This window comes from Macaca mulatta, chromosome 6, assembly GCF_049350105.2.
Source record: "Macaca mulatta isolate MMU2019108-1 chromosome 6, T2T-MMU8v2.0, whole genome shotgun sequence".
Lineage (NCBI taxonomy): Eukaryota > Metazoa > Chordata > Mammalia > Primates > Cercopithecidae > Macaca > Macaca mulatta.
In genome coordinates, this window is record NC_133411.1 from 154,810,381 (window position 1) to 154,838,123 (window position 27,743).

Here is a 27,743-nt window from a genome sequence, read left to right on the forward strand (position 1 = left end):
GGCAGAGCTAGATCTAGCATGGCAATCTATTTTATAATTCTAGTTGAACAGTTAATTCATCATCATAAATTGAGCATAAAAACAAAAATGAAATAATTCTGGTTATATTACAGAAGTCTCCATTGGTTACTGAAAACCAAAGGGATTTTTATCCAAATGCTTTTGTCTGGTTTGTTGACATTTCTCTCACTCTTTTATCTCAAAAATAATAATAATTCCCCGTATGCTCTCTCTCTTTCTGTTTCAGGCTTATTTCCCTTTGTGTTTCTTGGAGATTAACCTGATGTTACTGTGAGACGACTTTGTATGTTGCCAAGGTTTGAACTCTACTGAATGGAACCAAAAATAAAAGTCTAAGATCAAAGTTGCAATAAAGTATTGACTAAAATAGCTTCTTTTTTATTTAATAAATGTGGCAAATGGGATGACATGAAGGTTAAGAGCATAGACTCCCTGGGTGTAAGTTCTGAGTTCCTCATGCACTGGCTGGGATAATACATAACCTCTCTCAGCCTCTGTTTCCTCATCTGTAAGATGAGGGTAATTACAGGGCTATGGTTCTTTGCACAGAATCTTGCACAAAACAATGTTAATTGTTATTATTTATTCTAGCACAACAACCAATCCCGCTCCCTCTTAAAAGTTTTACAGGGTGTGGCAATGCCCAGACCACATAAACCTCTGGGCAGCCATTCTGTGAGTTGACAGTCATGAAATGGGTAAATCAGAATAAATAACTGCTTCAGGAAGAGAAGTCAGCAGTTGGGCTCAATTTTCAACTGTGCTTTAGATGCAGCACAATAGATAAGAGGCCTGATAAGGAGATAATGGCTAACCTTTACTGAGCACTTACTCCTGTCACACTCTTTGAAGCATTTACAAGCATCTTCTCAGTGTGTGCTCACAATAATCCTAAGGAGCAAGTGCTATTATTACCATTCCTGTCTCACAGATGAGAAAACCAAATACAGCATGCTTAAGTAACTTGCTCTAGGTCATACTCTTATTTAATAAGATGGCACAGGCCATCTGACTCCAGAGTGCATGTTCATAACTACCATAAGTTAGAAATGATGCCAGAAAGAGATAAACTATAGCCTAAACAGAAAAAATTCAGATATTGTCCATTAATATCTATATCTTTTGAGCACTTTCTATGTACCAGACATTGTTTTACCAACATGTATTAGGAAATGTATTCCTTATGACAAGCCTGGGAAGTACTTGTTACTGATTGCATTTTTATGGATGGGGCCTAGAGCTTTTGAACACAAAGGGTCACAGAGCTGTTACTGGTGAAGCTAAGTTTCTAAAGCATGTCTCCAGATTCCAAGTCACCAGCTTTCTCCCTAGGAATGCAATAAGAATTCCAAACACAAATGAGTCATCCTCATCACTCAGCAAATAGTTTTTAAGTACCTACTTGTGTCAGAGACAAATTAACAACACAGACATGGTTCCTGCACCATGGGATGTAGATTGTGTGGAAGAGAGAGACAATTTATAAGGACAAGTGAGGAAATAACATATATCATATAACTAACACATAATTAGCACCATCACAAGGCACCCTAAAAAATGTCTAATTGCTTTGACAGATGTTATTTACAGTCAGTTGTAGAAAATCATTCTAATTCAGGCCGGGCGCGGTGGCTCAAGCCTGTAATCCCAGCACTTTGGGAGGCCGAGACGGGCGGATCACAAGGTCAGGAGATCGAGACCATCCTGGCTAACCCGGTGAAACCCCGTCTCTACTAAAAAATACAAAAAACTAGCCGGGCGAGGTGGCGGGCGCCTGTAGTCCCAGCTACTCGGGAGGCTGAGGCAGGAGAATGGCGTGAACCCGGGAGGCAGAGCTTGCAGTGAGCTGAGATCCGGCCATCTCCAGCCTGGGCGGCAGAGCGAGACTCTGTCTCAAAAAAAAAAAAAAAAAAAAAAAAAGAAAATCATTCTAATTCTTTTTTAATAAGAGAAAAAAAAATTGTTTCTCTTGTATTTCACATTATCCTGGAAGGCCTACCCATAAAGAGAGACATCTAGCACTAATCAGAGCACCTGGGGAATTACTGAGTTTTGCAACTTTCTCACTTGTGTGACAAAAAAAAACAAGATTGTGGTTACTCAATCACCTAGGCAAACTGTCAGCTTTTGCACAGACTTGCCCTGTGTTTAATAAGAATTAAGGTTGCATCCTGCTCCTGGTTTTGAATCAAAACATTTACTGATTTCATCAGAAAGGAAACAGTAAAAGAAAGGGAGAAAGACAGATTAGGAGTGAAATGATTTATCACTTACTTTTCTTTAGTAAGGTACAGTCTCTGCTACGGATTAACATCTACTTACAGCAGTTTCAGAGCTGTGAAGTTTATTTTTTTTTAATGACTATCCTATCAACTATAATGCATAAGCTATTAGGGTTATAGGATTTAACTCCCCCTGTTGCAGATGTTTTAGTAAATCTATAATGTCTTAAGCATTTTTAATACCTTTAAAAAATGTATTACACTAGAATATACATTCATTATAGAAAAATTACAAATATACATGAGCAAAATTTTTAAAAATAAAAATCAACTAATAAGCCCAGTGGCTAGAAATAACCATTGCTAACATTTTGGCATACATTCTTCTTGTCTTGATATTTTTTATATATATATGTATGTGTGTGTATCATTTTTAAATAACCTGAACTAATATAACTTAAGTTTCAATATTCACTTACTTGTGAATGATCCTTCACGTCATTAAATATATGCCTCCTTATCATTTTTAATAGTTGCATATTTCCCCATGTATATAGATATACATATCTATATATATCACTACGCACTCCCCTACTGTTGGACATTAAGCTTTTTTTTAACTTTTCACTATTATAAGTAATGCTATGAGGAACACACTTGGATATATATCTGTTATGTTACTATAAATTTATAGAAGTGGTATTTTATGATCAAGAGGTGAGAAGTGAGACCATATTTTTAAGGCTTTAGTTATCTACTGCTTTTTAAACTTTTTTTTAACTTTTCATTTTGAAATAATTATAGACTCATAAGACATTGCAAAAATGGTACAGAAAAGTCCCTTGTACCCTTCACACAGCTTCCCCCAAAGATAACTTTTCAAATAACCATAATAGATTATAAAAACTAGGAAACTGGCATTGGCACAATACAATTAACTAGACTCCAGTTACAGTTTTAAAGTTAAAATCCAATTGCTTGGATTTTACCAGCAGAATTATTTTCCAATAATAATAGAATGAAAAGATGCATTCTTACTTACTTTCCTACTTTCTCCTCTCACAAATCTGCCTTTAGAACTTCCTTCTAATCTGTAAAGAATACAAACACACCTAGTAGACTATTCTTTTTTATTGACAATCAAGAGGAAGAAGTGCACCTAAGAATCTCTCACCAGATGTAGAGTGGGTAAACCCCCATTTATGGCACAGAAATGGGGAGGTTCCTGTCTTTCTTTTGGTTCTTCATAATCAGTTTGTTTCTTTATGATACACTAGATCAGAGTCTCCTATAGCCTGGGGTACCCTAACCCAAAAGGAATAACGCTGAATCACACTAGAAGAAAGTTACTCACTTTTCATTTCTCCTTCAATTTTCTGATAACGCCAAGGAGAAAGCTTCAGTTTAGGGCTAGTCTTTATTTATTTATTTATTTATTTATTTTTACTTAAAAACAATTGTTTTGAGACAGATTCTTGCATTGTCACCCAGACTGGAGTGCAGTGGTGTGATCTCGGCTCACTGCAGCCTCTGCCTCTCAGATTCAACTGATTCTCGTGTCTCAGCCTCCCAAGTAGCCTGGATTACAGGCATGTGCCACCACACCCTGCTAACCTTTGTATTTTTAGTAGAGATGGGGTTTTGCCACGTTGCCCAGGCTGGTCTTAAACTCCCGGCCTCAAGTGATTCGCCCACCTTGGCCTCCCGAAGTGCTGGAATTATAGGCATGAGCCACTACTCTCTTTTTAACACAAATTGCTCAGGTCTCAAGTTCAGATCTAGGCAGGCAATAGCATTTAACTGGGATTCAATGACATTTTATTGTTTTAATCAAATGTGCATTTACCTTCACCTTCAAATTGCAGCATATGAAACCGGTTTCCCTTTTATAGTAGTATTTTTAAATTTCCCTTTAAAATAAATTATTTCAATTAAAAATGATTTGACATTTTTAAAAAGTACATGATTACGGCAAAAGGCATAAAGATAAAACGCAAATGATGGAGGTTAGGGATACATTGTGTAAGAGCATTTTGATCAATAAAGAACTGAGCAATCACATGGCCTACCATGTTTTTCTTTGAATTAGTTTGCGTTAGAATGAGAACCATCTGGCATCTGCTTCTTTTATGAGATCTGCTTACAGAAAAAGAAGAAAGAAGATAAGAAGCCTACATCTATTAAGCACTATTATATACATCATCTCAATTGACTCTTCAGAACATCTCAATGAAGTAAGTCTTACTAGTGTCCTCACTTTATCCATGAGGAATCCAAGGAACAGAGGAATAGAGTAATTTGCCTAAGTGATCTATCTATCTATCTATCAGCTGGCAGAGCTGGGATTCAAACCAGGTCTGTTAAACTCCAAAACCATGGGGCTTTTTGTCTGTTTGTTTTGTTTTGCTGTGTTATCTTTTGTTTTGGACAGGGTCTCACTTTGTCACCCAGGCTGGAGTGCAGTGGTGCGATCTCAGTTCACTGCAGCCTCAACCTCCTGGACTCAAGTGATCCTCCCACCTCAGCCTCCCTAGTAGCTGGGACTACAGACATATGCCACCATGCCCAGTTAATTTTTGTATTTTTTGTAGAGACAGGATTTTGCCATGTTGCCCAGGCTGGTCTTGAACTCCCGAACTCAAGCCATCTGCCCGCCTCAGCATCCAAAAGCACTGGAATTACAGGCATAAGCCACTGCACCTGGCCCAAAACCACGCTCTTGACTGCTGGTTCAAACTGTTTCCTGTTAAATTTAAGAATCATAAGTCATCTCCAGAAAATTTATAATGCCTCTTTGTCCTGGCCAGGAGTCTGGGTCACTTTACTGTGGGCCTGGTGATTGCATGGGAATATTTTAAAGTACACTCCTCACCTGCAAACATCCCCACGATTGGAGAGGAAATCTCACATCTGACTTCATCCCGGGCCTGTATCCTTTAAAAGAAAGACAGAGTATTTAATAGCCACTCAACCCCTGTCAGTCTGATTTTCTTCACATTTCCACTGTTGTCCTCCAGTCATGCCTCCTCTTGAATTGTCCCGAAGGTTTCTCAGTATCACTAGAAAATCAAATCCTATGAGCAAGGTCAACATCACAGAAACAGATAACATAGGTCTATTTAAATATTTTAAAACATACCTAGATTTATACTAGGTTCTAAGGAAAGAGAGCAAAGATGTACAAAACATGACCTTCAGCAACGAAAGTCCAGTGATGATCAAGAGAGGTTTCACGACCTGCAGCTCTAAGACTTTAGATTTCCAAATACCTCAACTTCTTTGATGGATTTAAGGAGTGCTTTACAAATGAGTAACTTTATGGCAGAGCCTGAGACCACCAAGTGGCTAAGAGCCAGTCAAATGAAAATAGCATACCTCTAAAATCATAATTCCAATACGTAAGTAAATTTGATTGGCAAAACTTATCTGCACACTTGTTTGTGATTTAACTTTTAATTGGAAAGAAACTGTCTTAGCCTGAGACAAAGGTTTGCTTCCTTGAAAGTGATTTATTTGGGAGCAGGAGTTAGGGATGCGGGAGTGAAAGGGAATGAGAGAAAGCCAGCACAAAGATGCATTATTGTGTCAGCCCCCTGTGGATGAATGGTACTCATCTCATGAGAACTTCAGAAGAACTTTATGACATCTCAGGACCACCTGCCCAGGGGATAAAATCAGAAAATGTATCCACAGATTTTCCATTAGTCAAAGACGGTCCACACTTCTGGATCATGCACACGTGTGTGTGAAGCAAGTTCTCATGTGTGTCCCATGCTGCAACATCAGAGAAGCTCCAGGGCAGGAGGCAAGAAGTTCGTGACTGGATCTTGAGGATAGACACTGCCAGGTAGCATCTCTGTATGTGGCCTGAATCTGGGAAAACTTCTTAGCTTAAATAAGAGGTGTGGTTGAGAACATTGAAAGTGACACTCAAGAGGTGTCTAATATAAAACCATTACCAACCATTTGGTATACACCTGCCCAAACACAAATTTTTAAGAACATCACTCATTCATTTAGTTATCAATAAACCCATTCAACATTTAGTGAGTATCAACCACATGCCAGCCACTGTGTTAAATACAGGGGAACAGAAGAGCAACAAGGCACATAAGGTCCTTCCTCTCTTGGAGTTTACAGTCTGTTTGGGGGAGTTGGGCATTAAATAAATCATTATGAAATAATTACTGAGTTACAGTTGTGATAGCTGTTATAAAGGAGAAGTGTAGGATGACAAACTTTCTACTCATGAGAATCAAAGAAGGCTTCTTGGAGGAATTGACATTTTTTAAAGCTCAAATTTGCAGAGAATGGGATTAAAAAAGCAAAACAGGGAGGAAGAGAGTAGCTAGGAAGAGAGGAAGAGGAAGAGGGTGTGTTGAAGACAGAAAGAAGAGCATGAACAAATGCTTGATGACAAAAACACGATCCTAAGAGTGAAGAGAAACCCAGTGGATCAAGAGTATGCTGAGTGAGGGGGTGATGGGGATATAAGCTGAAGCAGGAGAGGTGGACATAAGCCAGATCATGCAGGGCCTGACAGGTCAGAAGAAGGATTTGATTTTATCCTAAGGTCGTAGAAACCTACTGAAGAGTTTTAACTAGGGAAACAATATGACCAGATTTGCTTGTTTGTGTGTTTTACATACATAAGTCTAAATATACTCATAAATATGCACAACAGAAGATCAGACATATCATACAGATTTTTAAAAAGAATGCAGCCAATCATCACCCTATAACTACAGATAGAAACAGGAGTGTTGGTGGGGTGGGAACAGCGGGGGAAGGGAGGTGGCCTGGCGTCTGAAGAGGTATGCATAGTTCACCTTTTTGTTTGTTTTTAAAGAATACATGTTCATCTGATTTGATGCCAAGGTAGTATTTGGGTAAGCCAGAACAAATCCCCATTTAAAACTCTCGCCCTTCTTTAAAAGTTTCAAAAGAAATTTTCTCTTCAAGACTAACCTTATATGGGCGGTGTTGGGGACCACCTACAGGGCGTCGTTTGAAAGATGCTGAAAGACCACCCCTTGCTTCAGTGTACATTTTCTCTGTCCTCCATTAGAACATAAAATTCTACCATCACGATTTCATTTGACTGGATTTTCAATCGTCAGATTTGCTAGAAAAGAGTAACCCACTGGATCTAGTCTACCTTCCGGGGACTGAGCTGGTTCGACTGCATTTTCTCAGGGATGGGAGGTTTCGAAGCTTTTAAGACCACTGACCATACAGGGGTGTGGAGGGGCCATGAGATGGGTAGACTACAACCCAGAGGGGCCCAATTTCCTTCTCTGACATCAATATTTTGTCTTGGATTTGCTCTGAGATCAGCTGGTATGTACAACACGGGCATATGTGTAAACATGCGGATTTATATAGTAAAGATATATGGGTGTACTTATGATATGTACATGACTTTATAAAATGAAAAGAAACACAGGCCCCGGGATTAGACCAACCTGAGTTCAGATCACAAGGTTTGTAACCCTGGAAATGTTACAGTGTCTTATGGGGTGGTGGGGAGAATTCAATGAGATAATATGTTTAAAATCTTAGCACTGGTCAGTGGCATACAGCAAGTGCTCCACAGGTGTTACTATTATTAAGATTATGTGTGTGTGCACCCTTATGCAAGTGTATGCATGCATGTGCATACAGGTGCAGATATGAGTATGTAAGGGAGATAGAGTGTGTTTAAGAACAAGAGAAGGAATAATGAAAAAAATTGCCAATCTCTGCAACAGGAGTTCCAGCATAGGAGTGGCCCTTTTTAAGGAGTGAGACAACTGCAGGGCACAAAGGAAACTGACTCAGCTTTACTAAGTGGGAAACAGAGTAAGAGGACAGTAAACCGCAAGGAGCTTCTTTATGGCACAGACTGAAGAGTAGGCATTAATAGAAGGAGAGAGGCAAGCAGAATGGGATGTGATATTATTAAAGCCCAACAGTGACGTTAAAAAAGTAATAGCTGAAAGTGGTCTCTGAAATTGACCTACATCAAAATTAGGGCCTCAGTGCTCAGAAAATAGATAACCATCTGCTCCATCCTAAAGTTCTGGGTCACATGCATGTTTGATTTTTTGGAACTAACGTGAAAGAACGTGGAAGAACATGTAAACAGTGTTTTCAGACCTCCTGGTCTCCTCTTACGATTTTCCCATTGAGCTGTGTCTGAGCACTCTCTGCATAATAAATAATTGCCATCCTTATGTCTATAGATACAGTAATAACAATAATTTTAAAAAGAACACCCAGTTTCTCTTTTTTTTTTTTTTTTTTTTTTTTTGAGACGGAGTCTTAGTCACCCAGGCTAGAGTGCAATGGCACAAGCTTGGCTCACTGAAGCCTCCACCTCCCAGGTTCAAGCGATTCTTGTGCCTCAGCCTCCCAAGCACTCGCAGCCAACATGCTGAGCTAATTTTTGTATTTTTAGTAGAGATCGGGCTTCACCATGTTGGCCAGGCTGGTCTCAAACTCCTGACCTCAAGCAATCTGCACCACCTCAGCCTTCCAAAGTGCTGGGATTACAGGCGTGAGTCACCGCACCTGGCCTCAAACACCTAGTTTCTAGTCCCAATTCTGCCCCTAACTCACTGGACAACTTCAAAGAATCTCTTGATCTTTCTGGGCACAGCTGCCTCATCTGTAAGAAAAAATGAGAAGCCAGTATTGGCCATTATCTTTTGACCTCTTGCCCTCTTAGAGGAGGCTTAGCTCCCTTGAACCACCTCTTCACCTCTTTTTGTTGTTGTTGTTGTTGTTGTTGCCCTGGCTGGAGTGCAGTGGCATGATCTCGGCTCACTGCAGCCTCCGCCTCCCAGGTTCAAGTGATTCTCCTGCCTCAGCCTCCTGAGTAGCTGGGACTACAGGCGCGTGCCACCACGCCCAGCTAATTTTTGTATTTTTAGTAGAAACGGGGTTTCACCATGTTGGCCAGGATGGTCTCGATCTCCTGACCTCGTGATCTGCCCACGTCCGGCCTCCCAAAGTGTTGGGATCACAGGAGTGAGCCACCGCACCCGGCCAGCCTCTTAAAGTTATATCACTCCATGACATTGTTAAGAGCACAGATCACTTGCCTTCTGTGGTGGAGCTGTGACTCCCGGGATGAGTTATTTACCCTCTCTGTGTCTCAAGTTCCCTCATCCGCAAAATGAAAGTAAAGAATAATTTAGTGTATCCTTGGGTTGTTAAAGGGTTAAAAGGCTAATATAGGTAAGGTATTTAGAACAGTGGTTGACACAGATAAGGACTACCCTGGCATTAAGATCGTTATTATTCACTTAAATGGATACCTTTGTAGTTTTACATGAAATGTATTATTGATAAATCAAAAAATAGAAATATAGGCATAATCTGAGGATATGAAAAGACTACAGTGGATAACAGGCAGGAAGAGAGCTTGGAGGCCACTGTTTTTCCTTTTTTGAAAAAGCTTCTCTGTGCTTTGATTTTTCACGTATGTGTATATATGTGACACTAGTTTCTTAATGGAAACAGATTGAGCAAAAAGATCACTAAAGTCCCTCTTATCTCTAAATGTAGAGATTGACTATGATTTTCAAAGAGCAACATTTTCTAGGTGTCTGGCTTATCCTTATTTTCATAGCTTGACCATTTTTACTTTTGACCTTCCCAGGAAATCCTTATGAAGGTTTAAAATAAACACAATCACTTTGGTATGTTTATAATGGAGCAGGTTCCGACTCCTTGGATACTAGAGAAACCGGGAAAGGTGAAAATAGGAACTTTGTAAATACTTGGCCTTAGGGACTGGCTGATATTTTACCTCTTACCATCTTTTCCCAGAAACAATTCAGTTAACTAAAGGAAAGATCATAAAGTTAACAACCGCAACAACAAAAGCGTGGTTGGTAGGCAGCAGCCTGGCGGTGAAAGCGTTAACAGGGCTGGGTAAGGCGATCCCTTGAAATGAGTAAGACTGAGTGGTTAAAGTTTTCAAAGCGGTGGCAGCAGCGGCGCTTGGGGGAATGGAAGCCGGTTGGAGGGAGCCGCGCACCCCTGCTGCGCGGAGGAGGGGGCTGAGCTGAACTCAGCAGAGGTTACACGCACAAGGTTAGTGGCCCCCACACGCCTCCCCAGCCCGCCGCCGCGCTGACATCTTTGGAGAGGAGTCTTAGAAAGGCGAGGCGCCATCGCTCATTCTCGCGTCGTATCTGTCCTGCTGACTAGTCGCTAGTGGAGCCACTGGCCTTCTTGCCAAACCTCTGGGCTCAGTACTCACTGAAGCCCTGGCACTTGTGAGGGACAGCTGACTTCTTCCCACACTTTTCTAAACTGGAGGCTTCTTTTCATACATCCAAAAGGAAACTTGTTTCTGGAATACGTACTGTTTTCAGACCACACACACACACACATGCATACACACATACACACACACACACGACCCCTACCTGTATATGCTGCCCCAGTACGGTTTTTACAGGTTGTGACCACAATCCGGAATTCCTATCTGCTTCGTTTGAAACTGAGAACAATGTCAAAGTAACTAAACAGGCTGCACTACTTTACCTCGTGGGAGGAATATTGTCTCTGAGCCTAAGGTAATCAGAATGAGGAGAAAAAAAAAAAAAAGAACCAAAGATGAAAAAAGAAAAGAAACAGAGCTTCCAAGCACCCTGACTTGTAGTTAAGGCAAAACAATTTTTGGAAATGGGTTTCTAATGGAAATTTTTCATTGCTAGCATCATGTGGGAAGGTATATTGTAAAGGAAATAATTCTACATCTGCATGAGATTCAGATAAACGTACCGACCTAAACTAATCTGCATGTCATGCAGATAACAGATACACTTAGATTTAGGGGAAGGAGGAGGAGGAGGTAACTTCACAGAACTTGCGTTCGGAGGGGGCTTTGTTGTAAGAATTGAGACTGTCAGGAGCTTTCCCCAGGCAGGGGTGAAGGAACTCTTCCCGGCCCTGGCTGGTAGAGAGGGCTTGGGGAGCCACTTCAGCAGGCCAGTTTATTTCTCTGCTCTCCTGGCCACATAGGCAATGAACAGTCAGTCTTGTGCTCAGTGCTCCTCTGATCCTCACAGCAAGCACGAGTTGAGTCTTATACCTGCTAGCATTGAATCAGAATGAGTCACTTGAAACTTGGGTGCCGGAACAAAGTACTTGCAAACTGCCTTATGAGACACTGCCTCGATGTAGGTGGGATATACCTCTCGGAGCAGTCACATTTTTTTTCTCTCCTCTCCCTCCTTCAAGCAGGCAAGAATTCTGACGTTCTCAAGAGGCCAGCTCTGCCCCCGTTGCTCAACTGACCTTATCATGTGGACTCTGCTCCTCCAGGTGGGAACTGGAGTTTTGAAATAAAATGGATGATTTGACATTACTTGATCTTCTGGAGTGCCCTGTGTGCTTTGAGAAGCTCGATGTCACAGCCAAAGTCCTCCCTTGCCAGCACACCTTCTGCAAACCATGTCTACAGAGGGTTTTCAAGGCCCACAAAGAGCTGCGGTGCCCCGAATGCAGGACGCCTGTGTTTTGCAGCATCGAGGCGCTGCCGGCCAACCTGCTGCTCGTGCGCCTTCTCGATGGAGTGCGCTCAGGGCAGAGCTCCGGGAGAGGAGGCTCCTTCCGCAGGCCCGGCATGATGACCTTGCAGGATGGCAGGAAAAACAGGACCAACCCCAGACGTCTGCAGGCCAGTCCTTTCCGGCTAGTGCCTAATATCAGAATCCACATGGATGGGGTAAGAGAGATCTTATTTGTTAATATCATGCCCACATGGAGGTTGGATTTGTGTATACAAGGAGCTAGAGATTATCTTCTTTTAACTACAAGTTTAACATTCCAGAGTGCTGCTGGTGATTCCCCAGTGATACGTTTCTGTGGGCAGTGATCATTTTACTCAAATACGATGGAAGCCTGAGCCTACCTAATCTATCTAAGAATTCTCTTTAGAACTACTAAAGCTTCCTAGGTTCTCCTTTCCTCTTGTCCAGAAAGTAGTAGAACAAGGAAAGCCTTTTAGATTATATTTTTGGTGTTTGATTTCTGCTCTTCTGAGGCCAAACCAGTGCCTGGGAAATGCACGGAGGGTGGGGAAAAAAAAGAGAAAACAAATCCAACTGCTTGTTGCTTTTGAGATCTCTTGGAAATTTCCAAATGTCAAGTTTTTTTTGAATTTTACCCAAATCCATCTTCCCACCCCTAGTCATAAAGTGCTATTATGGCAATACTCATTCATAATCTGTTCGAAGCTATCAAGATACTTGACGAGGGAGATAGTGCGGGAGGGAAGCGTCTATGTGGGTGGACTGATTGATAGCGAAGGCTGGGCTGTGAAGTACATCAGCTGTGTATAGAAGCTCTGCAGATGTGTCTCATTTTGCAAAATGAATGAAATACACAGAAGATACACAGCAGGCGCTGCAATTAAAAAACCAAACAGACCCAGTTAAGCCTCGCAGGAGATTAATGCTTTTCATGTTTGGATAATGGGAATCGCTCTGTCCAGCACTGAAAGCACACCCCGAGGACTTCATCTGACCTGGCTATGAGTCTTGTTGTGGGATAATGTGTAAGGGCACATCTGGAAAGAAGGACATGGTCCTTGTGAGTCCAGCAGAATTATTTGCACTGTCACCCCTGGAGTCAGTGTAACAAAGTGGACACGGAAAGCTGTGGCTTGGGCCATTGGCATACTTAGAAAATCAAAGCTGCATTCCTTGAAGTCTTACCTAGAGCAAGCGTTAGAGTCTAAATGCTGGCAGCAGGGTCCTACATCTCCCTGCTCAGAAGACAAACAGTGTGTGGGAGGGTCTTGCAGGACTGCTTCCTTACTCAGGAGTGAGGAGTGGCTTGTGATATGCATTTGGAACAACTTTCCAAAATTTTCCTTCTAAGGGCTACCGCTTCCTGGGTTCACTGCATCTTTAAACCACCCATAGGGCATGTGTAAACATTCGAAATGAGGGTGGGAAGAAGTGGGACATTTTTTCACTGTAGACTTTTTATTGCCATTGTGCTTGTATGTGAACACATTCCAGAAAAGGACTTTTTCTTTTTAAGTCCCTCCACTACCCCTGGTCTAGTCATCAATCAGAATCCACAGGTCTGGAAATGGCAGAGTGGGGGTAGGGAAGCAAATTGTTCTCAAACATGCCTCGTTCGTAGAGAAAGGAGCTCTATCTCTGGGTCAGCAAATCCCCCTTGAATTCCGAAGACCTAGCAACCTCTTCCCTTCCCCACCTTGCGGAAGTCTGACCTGCCTTTCAGCAGAGTATCATCACTCACTCAGGAAACGGTGTCACACTGGGAGCAGGCAGTTCCCCTATCAGCTTGGAATATTTTTGTTGTGGTTTTCATCTTTCTCAATGTGGCTGTGTTGCAAAGGAAAGGTAGCGATGAATGCAACCACAGCTCCCAAGTGTTTGAACTATAGAGGATTCCCAGGGCCCTTCTGGAATAGGGAATTGAGGTGAGAGCTGGTCATACATAAGAGACAGCCATTAAGATACTGCGTCTCTCTGGAATTCTTTTGCAGGGACTTATAACATCAGACTACGGTCTGTGCCCACCCTCCAAGGTGCTCTGGACCAAGTCCTGTAGTGAGGCGGAAACTCAAGGGCTCCTGTGTTCAGGCAGGACCTGGGCTAGAAAGTTGCTCTGCAAGAGAGCAGAGCTGGCACCCCCACCTCCCAATTCCTTTATTTCCTAACTATCCTTTCTTGAAGTGACTCCTCTCATCCCTTTTGCCTTCCTCAATGGGGCTATGAACAAACCCATTTCTGGATGTCAATATGGCTGTTGTTTTGCAACATGTCTCTGCTCCCAAAAATATTACCTATCTTTTTGCAACTGTGAAAGTAACTATGCATCCCACAGTTCAGAGAACTGAGGGTTATCTGGATGCCACCGTCTGCTCAGAGAGTCAGAGGAATGGACTTGCATCCTTGGTCAAATCCTCCTGAGTTCCTTGCCCTCTCTGCCACAGTTCAGCCAATGTAGTCAAAAGCTACTTGCTACCCACCTTCTTCCAGGATAGTGTGAAAATTATCTTTGCAACGTACTCTTACTGCCTTAGAAAACATCTGCTGTGTAAATGCAAAGCATCATCATTAAGATTCATTTAGACATGCTGTATGATTTTGGGCAAGCCACTTATGTTTGCTGGGTCTCAATTTAAAATTCTGTAAAATGGGAAGATGTCTTTTATGAAAACAGACAGCCACTGTGAGGCTTAACTAATTAGTATCTCCAAAACACTTTGAGAGCCTTAGATGAAAGGCATTTGGAAGATCATTATCACAGGGAACATTATTATTGACTGTTTATTGTGTCCTGCCACGCATGAGGCATGCTACAAAATGTAGAAGGAGTTACAGCCCTTGCAGGAGAGTGTAATAGGTATTATTATTATTATTGAACTTGATTCTATGATGAGTTCAGGCCAGGATAATACTAAGTATAAAGTACTCCCCTCAGAAAGCATAAATAACCTGTTGTCACAGGGCACCATTTTGTAAAACACCTCTTTCAAAGGGCTTGCCGATAACCTGGCACCCTGAAGGAGTTCATTTAACTTCCTGTCCATGAGCTTTTGAAGCCCAAAGTCTGTTCTGCTCACCTAGGCTCATCTAAAAAAAAAGCTCATCAAGCTCTTTTTGTTGGCTCAAAGAGGCCTGATGCATCCTGTGCCAACCAGTGTTCTAGGGTGGAACCAATAGTCACACCTCATGGTGCCAGCCCAATAGAGAGAAAAAAAAATTGCCTATTGTGCCGACATGTCTAAAACCCTCCCTAGATGATTGTGTAAAAAGAAAAACTTGAGAAACAGCTGTAGGTTTCTACCGTGTGCAATTATTTCAAACCAACAGGCAAGATCACCAGACTCCTCCAGGAAGAGGCCCGGGTGGTGCAGATCCCACTGGCTCTTCTTATTCCTTCCCTAATGCAGTTAAAGCAAAGGAACTTGGCAAGCCTTCAAAAGGATTGTAGGATCCTGAATAGCTGGTCTTTCTTCCTCCTCATTCTGTTACACTTTAGTAATATTTCTGTTTTAGGATAGGTGGTAAAGCAGAGAAGTTAAGAATCTATGGACTTGGGTTTGAGAAACACCCAAATTCAAATCCTGACTCTGCCCTCAACAGTTGTGCACTTTGGGCAAATCACTTAAACCTCAGGTCCTCCAATTCCCCATCTGTAAATTGGAGATAATGGTAGTACCTACCTCAGAGGGTTGTTTTGAGAAATACGTGAGATGATTCATGTCACTTAGCTCTGAGCACAGAGACGGCTCATATTAAGTGCTCAGTAAATGTTAGCTGTGGTTGTTATTGAAGTGACTCAATACTTTCTACTCTAAATTACACACACCCTTCCAGCCCCTTGTTAAGCAAGTGCCATCCAAAGACGGTGCTTGGTGCCCTGATTTTTGCATTGTTTTGTTTGTCTCCACGTGATCCGTGGCCATGATTCAGATGTGTGATTCTTCCCAGCGTGTGCTGGCTTCACAGCTCACTTCCAGAACCCTTAAGTTGCTATGATCCGTTCTAGAAGAAAACTCCCTAACTAACTTCACTTTCCCCAAACAGCACATTCAAAGGAAAACCATACACAGGGCAAGAACCTGGTCTACTTCCTCAGCATCATCAGTTCTTCATTCACTTTTCTATCTTTTGCTTTTTCCTGCTTCTCACTCTATTCCCCAACACAAATGTTGCCATGGGTTCTGCAGGGGAGGACTTTCTCCCTACATTGCTAGTATCATGCCAATCACACACATTTCTGTCCTACCTGCCCCTTATCAGCAAGAACACACCTGCCACCTCCAGTACACAGACCAGGTGGTTTTGTCCTAGAAACTTTTCAGCTGCTGTTGCAAGCAACTGATGGGGAAAAAAAAAATGAGGTCAGAAAGCACATCAGGGAATTGAGGTTGGGTAGAAACCAGAAGGTGGGCCAGCCCCTTTCCTGGGTCTCAGAGGTTGTGTCCTGTAACAGAGCTGTGATATAGACAGTGGGGTTTTTGCTAAATTTGCAAGGGGATTAAAATCATCCCAGGACCCTGAAAACAGCAGATAGGTGCCATCCGGGACAGCAAGTACCATATGTAGCAGGTGGAGGAAGACATAAAGGTAGGGGCTGAGGTTGAGAAGTCAAGAGACCCAGATGGTTCTCCAGCTTCACACACATTTACAAACATTTTTAATAACCACATGGCCCCCCATTGGCACTGCCTCCAATCTCTCTCAGTGCACCTCTTTTCTAGTTAGTCTCCTCCCTTTTATTGCTTACTGTAGTGTTAAAGGATTTATGGTGAAGTGGGCTGTATTTGTGCCGGGATTCAACTGTTTGTTAGCTGTGAGGCCTTAGGCAAGTCACTTAACCTCTCTGATCCTCAGTTTCTAGGTTTGTATAATGGAAATAATAAAGGCTTATATATATCATACAGCTATTGTGAGATTAAAATGAGATAATATATATAAAGAGCTTAGCACAAGTGCCTGGCATATAACAGAAGCTAATAAACGTTAGCAACAGTAAATCACAAAAGAGTAACAATAGAAGAGAAAGTTGGCTGGCACTGGAGTTCTTTGCACACACAAAGAAACATCCAGGGATCCCCATTAAAAAAAAAAAAAAAGGAACCAAAGATTGTTGCAAAAGGAAAGGGAGTTCTCAAAAAGACAAAACTGTAGTGATGAGAAATAGATTAGTGGTTGCCAGGGGTTATGGATTGGGGGAGGATGTGACCAAAAAGGGGCAGAATGAGGTGATAGAACTGTTACATATCCTGATTGTGGTAGTAATTAAATGAAACTGTGTATGTGTTAAAATTCATAGAAATAAATGCCAAGAGAAAAAAGTCTATTTTACTGTATGACAATATTTTAGGAAAGGAACGTAAGCTCTTGCACATTTCTTTTAGGCGCTGCCTGATTTTCACCTGACCCACTCTGATTTCCTTTCATTTCTTTGTGTATTTCTGAGAAATGCTATTTCTGAGAAAAACTTCACTATCATTTAAGTGATCGGGGTAATCCCTGCAGTGGGCTCCTCCCTGTCGTAGACAATCATTCCATTACCTACTTCAGTTCTTTGTTTTTGTTTTTGTTTTGTCAGTTAAAGGTGTCTGGCCAAGCAGTGGACAAACACAACAACAGCTCATTCCCCACAGGACGGCCTAAGCTCTGAGGCAATGGGTGGGGCATAAGGATTTTCCTACTCAACCTCAATTATCTGCCATGTGCATTAGGGACATGTTACCTAAGGGATTGGCCAATATACATTTTTGTGTTGTTTCATTTCCTCTTAGGAAAAGTTGCCTTCCCACCTGTCCCTTCATACTATAAAAAGACTTAGGAGAGAAGAAAAGTGCCTATTTAGCCCTTGACTCTTGAGGAGCATCCTCATCTGGCCCATTGCAGGCACCATTACATCATTTTGGGCTTAGCTGGGACCAGCTCAAGTATAGGTTGTGCAGTCCTAATTTGAAAATCTGACATCCAAAATGCTCCAAAATCCAACACTTTTTGAGTGCTGACGTGAGGCTCAAAGGAAGTGTTCATCAAAGTATTTTGAATTTCAGAGTTTAGATTTTTCAATTTGAGATGCTCAACTAATATGTATTCTGCAAATATTCCAAAATCAAAAAAAAAAAAAAATCTGAAATCTGAAACTCCTCTGGTCCCAAGGGATACTCAACCTGGATAACTTTACTCAATTTCTTTTCCCTTTAAAAAAAAATTATGCTTTAGAGACAGGGCCTCACTCTGTCACAGTGCAGTGCAGCGCAGTGGCCCAATCATAGCTTGCTGCGGCCTCCAACTCCTGGGCTCAAGCAATCCTCCTGCCTCAGCTTCCTGAGTAGCTGCAGCTACAGGCACACACCACACCTGGCTCTCCCTTTCTTTCTCCTTCTGTTTATTCATGCTTGTACTTTAGACCAGCCTTTCACATGGTGAATTCTGGTAATGGGTGTGCCACAAAGTGCCACGGTCAGACAAACCTGAGATTAAAGTAAAACTAAACGTTTTCCCTTTGCTGCAAAACTTTTTGCAAGTTTTAGCATGCTAATGAATTGTGAATTTCTAAGTGGGATCTTAATAAGAAGCACTTCCCAAATTTCTATGGCATTGACACCCCCTTTCTTCTCCCTTTTATTGTATTAGCCTCTTAGTAATATTAATTGTCCGTGGAACAAAATTTGAGAAACGCTGTCTCAGACTTCACATGCTCAGTCATAACGCAAAAGATATTTTTAGGAAACTGTTGGAAACTCACTATTGCCACCCTCTGCAGTATTTTAGTTCCTACCACTTTTCAGCTCTAGGCACTATGGTAACGTACACAGCAAAGCAAAGATTCTCACCTCCTCAGTGCAAAAACCAATCACGATTAATTGGTAAACCAACCAGTCAGTACACATGTATACAAACATACATATACATATTGACATCTATATATATATATATATATATATATATATATATAAATTAGGGATATTGATATTGATTTTAAGGTATTCATTATAAGACATATTGTCTATTTAGGTATAGTTCTTAGAGGGAAAGAGAAACACTACTATGTTACATGCTCACTGTAGGATGCATCCAATTTTAGAAATGTTAAGATGTGAAAAAAGAAGTGTCTTACCAAAGAGTACATATTGTCTTATTCCACTTATATAAAATTGTAGAAAAGACAAAACCATACACCATAGTGATTTTTTGGATAATGAAAATGTTGTATGCAATGGTATATAGTTTTACCAAAACATCAAAGTAGACACTTAAACTGGGTACATTTTTGCATATAAATTATAACCCAATAAACTTGATTAAGACAAAGAATTCTTAGACTCAAGAAATGATGGTTTATGAAAATATCAGGTGGCGAGGCAATTCAGTTTGAACAAAATGAAGCTTGATTGATAAAAAGAAACTTCCTAGAAAAACAAAAAGATGTTTTAAAAGTCAGGAAGTGTATGGTCAAGGGAAGAAAAGGCAGGGTCCGTTCTGGGCATGTGGACCTAGAAAAAGCAGGATAGGGCAGGGATATCTTGAATGAGAATGGAAGCTGAAGGAGAAGGGAAGGAAATAGAGGAGAGGCAGAATGATTAGATACTTGCCTTCCTATCAGGGTGACTAGATACCACCAGGAGCATGCATGTCAGCGTTCTCTGTAATGAAGTCTTTCAGCAGCCCTCATGCCAGACTCGTTGCCTGCCATCGTGAGGACTATCAGCTGTATCTACAGCAACTTCCTGGATTCAGTGCAGCCAAACAAGAAGTTACCTCTACTCCAAGCAGGTGACCGAGCTTACTGGGTAACTGGGGAGCAGTCTCCATGTCCCTGGCAGACAAAGCCATTCTTTTCCATTGAAATCTCAGGTTACCTGAAACCCCTAGCACACATGAACACCAGCAAGAACATCCAAAGCAAGTGATAGAACATGGGCGGGGAAAGATAATTCTGTTCACCATGAGCTGCTTCCTGCAACTGAGGCCTGTGCCAGTCCCCAGGGTCACACTGCTCCAGATCCCCAGCTCAGAAGCCAGAGCATTCGACAAACTATTCCTAAGTGCCTGCTATGTACCAGGCTCTGTCTTGAAAGCTCACACCAGGGACACTCATGAGCTCAGACTCCAGGACTCAAATAGTAGCTGAGTGCATCTCAGATCTCTGTCATTTCTTTAATCTTTTTTCCAAGCACAAACAGAAGAGGCAACTCATCTTATCTCTGAATACTGTGCTCAGAGCACCCAGCTCACAGCTTCACCCATATTAGGATTTTTTTTTTTAATGAAAGAGTAAATAAATAAACATAATCATGCCTGTAGTAGACCTCATGGGATCATGAAAGCACTCCTCATTATGCAGAAATGAACCCTTTATGAATTGAGCCATTACAGAGCTATTTGAGAAACAAGTAGCACACTTTATTAGGCATAAAGTCATGTGGTGGCTGAAACATCCTTGCTGTGAATCACCTTATTGAATACCTTTTTGGGTGATGAACATCATTCTCAGGAGAATACAGTGGGCCAGCTTCAAGATCTCTTAGCTCATGAGTCGCTAACCCTAAGAAGATAGCAATGCCACTCTGCATATGTCTAAACTCTTCCATCATACACCACAAATTTCATGTGCTCTTTGATCTTGAGAGAAACGTTTCATCTTAATTGACACTTAGTCATAGGGATACCAGTGACAGAAAGGAAGAGGCTCTGAAAGAATTTGCCCCTGAGTTTATGAGTTGAACTGACCTGGCCTCCAATATGAAGGGAAGACAGTGTTTCCTGTAGAAACATGGCCACTGTATTCGTGCTGCCAAAGCCCTCATTTTATCAGTTTTTTCAACAATTATATTTTTTATTGTGGTAAAATACACATAGCATAAAATCTACCATGTTAGCCTTTGCTAAATGTTCAGTTCAGCAGCATTAAGTACATTGATCTTGTTATGCAAGCGTTACCACTATCCATCTCCAGAACTTTGTCATCACCCCATACTGAAACTCTGTATCCATTGAACAATAACTTCCCATTCTCTCCTCTCCCCAGCCTCTGGTACGTATGTGTGTGTGTGGGTGTGTGTGTATATAATGTGTGTATGGGTGTATATATATGTATGTATATATATATGTGTGTATATATATAATGGGAAGTTTCAGTATGGGGTGATGACAAAGTTCTGGAGATGGATAGTGGTGACGCTTGCATAACAAGATCAAGGTGCTTAATGCTGCTGAACTGAACACTCAGCAAAGGCTAACATGGTAGATTTTATGCTATGTGTATTTTACCACAATAAAAAATATAATTGTTGAAAAAACTGATAATATTAGGTAAAAATATGATATATTTAAAATTATTTCTGAATAATAGGAATAGGTATTTTAATATTATTTTTAAAATATGTATTCCAATTTTCTGCTGCTTCTGACCTTAGACATCTGATGATACAAGTAAACAAGATAATGTTTACAAGATAATGCTTCTCCTAAGTAATGGCTGTGTGCTTCTGGGCAAGTTACTTAGTGACTCTGAACGTTGTCACTATGAAATAGAAATAGTAAGGCTCACCTCATATGGTTATTGGGAGGATTTAATGAGATGATGCCTACAAAGTGCTTAGCACAGGGCTTGGCACCAAACAAGCTCCCAGTATGGTTAACTATCTGCTTGTACTCCTACAGGTAGGTTTCTCTTTTCACATGCTGTCATGCCTACCACAGGTGGACTGCTGTTTCCCTGTGCTATAGACATGGGGATAATAAAAATCATGGCATCACTTGGAGGATATATCAAGATAATTCTTATAAATCTCGTAGCACAGGACCTGACTCATAGTAAGCTCAGCAGCAATCAATGTCAGACATTGTTATTATTAATATTTTCCAGGTCTCACTTGTTCAACATACACATATAAGATGCCTTTGATGGGTAAAATCCCTTTGCTTGGGCTCCAAAAGTGATTGAGACAGGATCCATGTCCTCAAATAACTTGTGATCTTTTATGTAAACCACATACCACTTAAACCTTATTTTAAAGTTTAAGAGTTATTAACTGCATCCTACTTATTATGCATGATGCAGTTAATCTTAAAATAAAGGTGTTCACATGTGTTACAAGAGCACAGATGAAGAACTGGTCACCTCTACAAACAGAGTATATGTATGGAGGACTTACTGTGTGTCATTCACTGGGCTCTACCTACAGAATCTCATTTAACTCTACACACAACCCACTGAGAATGGTGCTACTGGTATCTCCACTTTATACAAGAGGTGTGTGTTCTGTAAGTGTAAATATTAATAAAACAAAATAGGAAAATATGATTACACATCAAAATTTATCATCCCTCTAGTTGTGGGAATGTTTAGGGAAGATTTTGAGGTTGTACTTTTAAAAAATAGGCATCAACAGAAATCCATGACACTGAGGATTGCAAACCTCAGAATGCATTGCGGGCACGTAAGATGGGTGGTGAGTCCCGGCCTCAGGGCCCCAACACCACTGGCTTTGGAAAATGTGCCCCTCAGGTAGCACTTGCATGCACAGCATAGAGGGACCAAGAGTAGACGTGAGAGAACGTGGATCATTCACTGTCACCCTTTCCTGAAAGGCTATTAGGAAAACATTAGCCTGGAAGCAGGAGAAATAAGGCAAATAATGCCAGGGTATCTGAAGCAGACCACCAAGCTGAGCGCATCAGACAAACTGCCAGTGTTAGAGAAGGTAGGAATGAAACTGTCCAGCTACTTGGGAAACTCGCCATGTGGCTGACGGCAACCCATCCTCAGGTACCAGTGTAGCCTCTGTTCCTCCGGAAGTCAGCCCTCTGTCCCAAACCCAGGTTGGTCTTAGGTTCCTCCTCAGGTTCCCCTCAGGTTCCCAGAGCCTCCAGTGCTACCCTCCAGCCTCCACAGCACGTATCAGACAGTACAGTGCTGTCTGTTCACGTCTCTTTTCTACTAGACTATAAGCTCTATGGGTAAGGAAGTGTCTTGTCCTCCTTTGTACCTAACACAGGGCCTGAAATGCAATCAGCATTTACTAAATACTTAATTATTGAATGCATAATGTTTGCCATATTGCAAGAAACTGCAGTTAGATTAGCCAGCCTCATGGCTGAGCTCCTGGTATCTTCCCTTGAGGCTAAACGAAAGTAGACATATCAGCCATTTTGTCCCCAGGATCTCTTCCAGCCCCTGCCTTGTTGATGAGGGTGTTGCTTGACTTGAGGCCAGGTGTGTTAGGAATGACAGGTAGGTGCTTGCAGGGGATTCAGAGGTAATTGGGAGGTGAAAAAAGAAGTCAAACCAGAATGCAGCCGGATACCAAGGAGAACACCAACTGACTGGCATGCCAAAGCCTTCTGAGCAGGTTGCCCTGGTTTTTGCAGAATTAAGAATGATATCGCTGTACACATTAAAGTATTTTAATTGGTTGCCAAGGCGATACAGCAGAATCACGGAGCACAGAGCAGGAATAGAACTCTGCAGGGCTGTGTTCAGGAAAGGTGTTCGTCTGTGATATTAACGAGCTGCCTGGATATGAGAAAGGCAGAGTGGCAGTAAATCTTATCTGGGACTTTTGCTTAATAAACAGGAATGGCCGAGAAATGGAGGGGCAGAAGAGAAAACTTCCCTTCCCAACTCTCTGGAGAAGCAGGAGAGGTAATCTTCTGGATTCCAAATTTCTCCTCAGAGTCGTGAATTCCCACAGATGAGAGAAAGCCGAGTAGATTGGCTTGATGCGTAAGGGAAGGAGGAATAGAGGGAGAGAACAATGGAAGAAGACAGCAGTGTTCTCTTCCTATTGAGAGGTGATTAAAAAGGATCCAGGATGCAGGAGGCTGCATTTTAACAGGGGAAAAAGAAACATTTACTATCTCCCTCTTTTACTTCTCTTTGTATTAGAAAGAAAAATAATAATTTGCAGTTAAATATATTTCTTTTTGTTGTTTTGTTCTTGTTTTCTGCAGCTTTTCAAACACTACGATTTTTTTCACAACATAAAGTTTTGTAGCTGAGATATTCCTGGGATTCCTACCTTCCCATTCCAGTTGCTATCCCAAAGCCTGGAGAATTAAGCCAGTGTAACCAAGTGGAATGATTGTTCTCACTGATTGGGCATGGAGGGAGGGAGCAGGAAAGAAAGGAGTCAAAGAAAAGGTGGATATAGTTGCCAATCATCACCTTAGTAACTGCTACCATCATGTAGCTCACACCATGTGGCAGGAACTGAGCCAAAGAACCATGTCTTCTTTAATCCTCTCAACTGTCCTTGGAGGTCTATGGTATTTTCCCACTTTACAGATGAGGAAACACTTAGGAAGTGCAGAGTCAGAATTTGAACCAGGTCTGCCTGAATCCAAGGGCTGGGTTCTAACCAAGGTGACCAAGACTGGTGTGGTGTTCCCTTTTGCAACCTCATAGAGCCCTGCGCTAGCTGCCATTGCTGGTTGAATCCTTTGGCACCAACGTTACCATTCTAATGTTGTTGCTAAGCTTCTGGAGCATGATTTAATCCACAGCCAATCTAACTCCATGTTAATTATATGCTGTATCTTCACTGGGTACTTCTTGGTCAGAAATTTAAGAACGTAAGTAGTAAAAATCAGTGTCGGTGCATAGAGAGGGAAACAGGAGAAGGAGAAATTCAGTGAGAGAAAAGAGGGAGCTAGAGAAGAAAAAAAAAGGCAGAAAAGGTATATATGTGATCTGGACAGTAGAAATAAAAACCAGAGAAGGAGTATAAAAGGGAGGGAAGCCAATCAGAAATCAAATGTGCGAGGGAGGGATATTTGGGAGAGATATTTTATCTCGAATATGACAAGCTCTGGTCCAGAACTGGTCTGCTTTTCCTGAAATGTAAACAGATTCAGGACAAAATATATTTCATTCTAACAGAAACCCATTATGTGCACAAGCAAAATGGTCCATTGTAGGTGAGGAAAAATAGAGCCTGAAATTCAGGAAACTCAGCTTCCAATCCTGTCTTAGCTGAAAACCAACCACGTGACATGAAATGTATCTGAGTGCTTAATAAATCTTAGCCTTACTGCGGTTATGGAAAAAGTTTCAAGTTCTCTGAGTCTCAATATTCCAGCAACCCAAATTTAAAACTTTCTCTTTTCATGTTTTATAGAGTATGCAGAAGATATAGAAATATTTGCATTTATGTTTTTAAGAAAAAATTATAAATTTAAAAGTTTTCAGAAAGATAGCTAATATTTTTGAACGCTTACCATCTTCAAGAGCCTGTGCTAAATCCTTTACCCGCAAAAGCTTATTTAATCCACAGAGCAACACTTGTTTACAGATAAGAGGCTCAGGAGTACTCTGGGCAAGCTACCCATGTAGACTGACTCTAAGCCCACATTCTTAACTGTCACTTCTGCTGGCTCATCTTGCAGCACAGTAGCTCTGCTTCCCTCATGCAAAGAGTATGCATAGCACATATCTTTTTTGTTTATTAACATGGCATTAGTAAATTTCTCCCAAGTCATGTTACCGGTTTAAATCTTGGTTCTCCAAAACTGCATAGTACCAGCCACATATGTAGGGACTGAGCGAGCCTTCTAATTCCTTTGCATTCTAAAATCTCACATCTGCAAGACATCTTGAAAGTCCTCCAAGCCACTATGCTTCAGTCCTCTCACTGACTTCCTATCTCAATAGGCCCACACACCCAGTCCATTTGAATCTCCAGTTTGGGGAAGTTTTCTGTGTCTAAGCACGTACTATTTCCTCCACCTCTGAAAAGCAACATTAGAAAAGTCTCCCTGAAATTAAGTCACGTGAAACACATCTGCCCACTCTTCCTTGGGCATCTGCCGCTCTTTGAAGGCAACTCAGGAGGGTTGCATCTTATTTTAACACCTTATTTTCAATCTTATTTTCTCCAGGCTGGACTACTTCACTTAGTTCTCCTATTGAACTGGTTTTAAGTATTCCTAACCCTGGGGACAAGATAGAGGACTAGTTAAGAACAGGGGCTCTGAAGTTATAATAGTTAATTTCAAATCTCAGTTCTACCTTTTGATAGCTGTATGACTTTGGATAAGTCAACCTCCCTGAGCCCCAATCTCTTAATCAAGAATGGGAGTAATGTGTAACCTACCACCTACATTGGTTCTGAGATTAACAAATACACTTGAGGACTGGCCCATAAATGCACTTAGTACATGTTAATTATTTTTGTTATTATTTAATATTATTATTGCCACTCTCTCTGCATAAGTATCCATCTTATTCCACTGAAGGTCCCTAGTCCAGGGTTCAGTTGCTCTCTTTTTAAACCACCTGCAAATAAGCATAATAGGGTTTTGTTGCCTAAAACATCTCTAAAGTATCCACATGCTGGGGTTTCAGGTCATACCAGGAAGAATTGCCACAATCCTAGAGAATCTTTCTTGGGATTCCTTCTCATAAAGAGCCTCTAGCCATAACAAACTTTGCTAAAACAGTATCTTAATAGTAGTGCTACTTTTAAGAGCACTACAGAAAAAAATAACTTTTCTTCCTGTAAGTTCTGCAGTGCACATCTCACATTCTGTGGGGCATGGTAAACTACCGGTATAACACAACTCAGTGAAAGGAAGAAATTCTACATTTCAATAATAATAACCACTAATATTCACTCACTATACAAATGTATATTGAGTGCTCACTATGTGTCAGATACTAAACTAAGCTCTAGGATATAACCATGAACAAGACAGACATGTTATATATATTTTATTGGGATAAATAAAAAGAACAAAAAGTTCATGATCTTAGCTGGGTTCCCCTCAGAAGCCGACCCTGAGATGAGGATTTAATACTTATAGATTATTTGGGAGGTGTAAGGACATTGGCAGGGGAGTGGTGGCATCATGTAGGGAAGAGAGGGTAACCAAGAAAGCTGTGTTATGAGGCCAGCTACCGCAGTGGGCAATAAAGCTTAATCTTTTGAGAAAACTCTGGGAACAGTATAAAACCCAGACCTTAGAACTATGCTGGCCAAGAGATGAGAGATCTGGGGTATTTATACCCTCCTACCTGTCAGTCATTGGTTAAGAGCTGCCCCCAAAGGAAAAGTACATTCTAGAAGCTCAATAGAAGGCATTCAACAAAATCATAGGTGTCAGCTATTGGAAGTGAAGCTGAATGAAGAAATATAGGCAGAACACCAACACTCTCTCTCTCTCTCTCTCTCTCTCTTTCTCACACACACAAATAATAAAAATAATTGCAAATTGCAATGTGTCTGTTATATAAACTAAATATAGACAAGGGTATGAAATGGAGGATAAAAGGAAAGATAATTGATTAGGGTGGTCAAAAAAGACCTTTCTAAGGGAGCCGTTTATGCTGATACCTGAAGGATGAGAGGAAAGCAGGGAAGTGGGTTCCAATGAGGGAGAACATCCTGACCCTGTTCTCAGAGAGCAGAGAGGACTTGGCAAGTTCTGAGTTCTGGAAACTGAGAGAAAACCCACATGCCTGAAAGGTGATAAGCACTGAGGCGAGTGGCATGAGATAAGCTGCACAGGAAGATGCAGAGGGACCCGGAAGCTGTGGTAATTGTGTTAGGCCATTTTTGCATTGCTATAAATACCTGAGGCTGGATAATTTATTTACTTTTTTAACTTTTATTTTAGGTTCAGGGGTACATGTGAAGGTTTGTTATACAGGTAAACATGTGTCACACGGGTTTGTTGTACAGGTTATTTCATCACCCAGGAATTAAGCCTAGTACCCAATAGTTACTTTTTCTGCTCCTCTCCCTCCTCCTATTCTCCACCCTCAAGTAGACCCCAGTGTCTATTGTTCCCTTCTTTGTGTCCATGTGTTCTCATCATTTAGCTCCCACTTATAAGTGAGAACATGCCAGAGAGGAGACCTCAGGAACATTACAATCATGGCAGAAGGCAAAGTAGGAACAGGCATGTCACATAGTGAAAGCAGGAGCAAGGAGCAAGAGAGAGAGAGAGGGAGAGAGAGAGAAAGAGGAGAGGAGAGGAG

The 27,743-nt window shown here is 41.4% G+C and overlaps 1 protein-coding gene across 8 annotated transcripts in view; it reads left to right on the forward strand.

Annotated features, from left to right (window-relative positions):
* Window positions 1–10,170: 10,170 nt before the first annotated feature.
* SH3RF2 (SH3 domain containing ring finger 2) overlaps window positions 10,171–27,743 on the forward strand; it is a 145,935-nt gene continuing 128,362 nt past the window's right edge. For 4 of the 8 annotated variants that reach the window (XM_028849816.2, XM_077937314.1, XM_015141123.3 and 1 more), the window contains exons 1-2: window positions 10,171–10,325; window positions 11,484–11,967. In XM_028849816.2, coding sequence (XP_028705649.1) covers window positions 11,590–11,967 — 378 coding nt within the window. In that variant the 5' untranslated portion in view covers window positions 10,171–10,325; window positions 11,484–11,589. Of the gene's footprint in view, window positions 10,326–11,416; window positions 11,968–27,743 lie in introns of those variants that run through there. The other 4 variants (XM_077937311.1, XM_077937313.1, XM_077937310.1 and 1 more) reach the window with 1 other exon arrangement.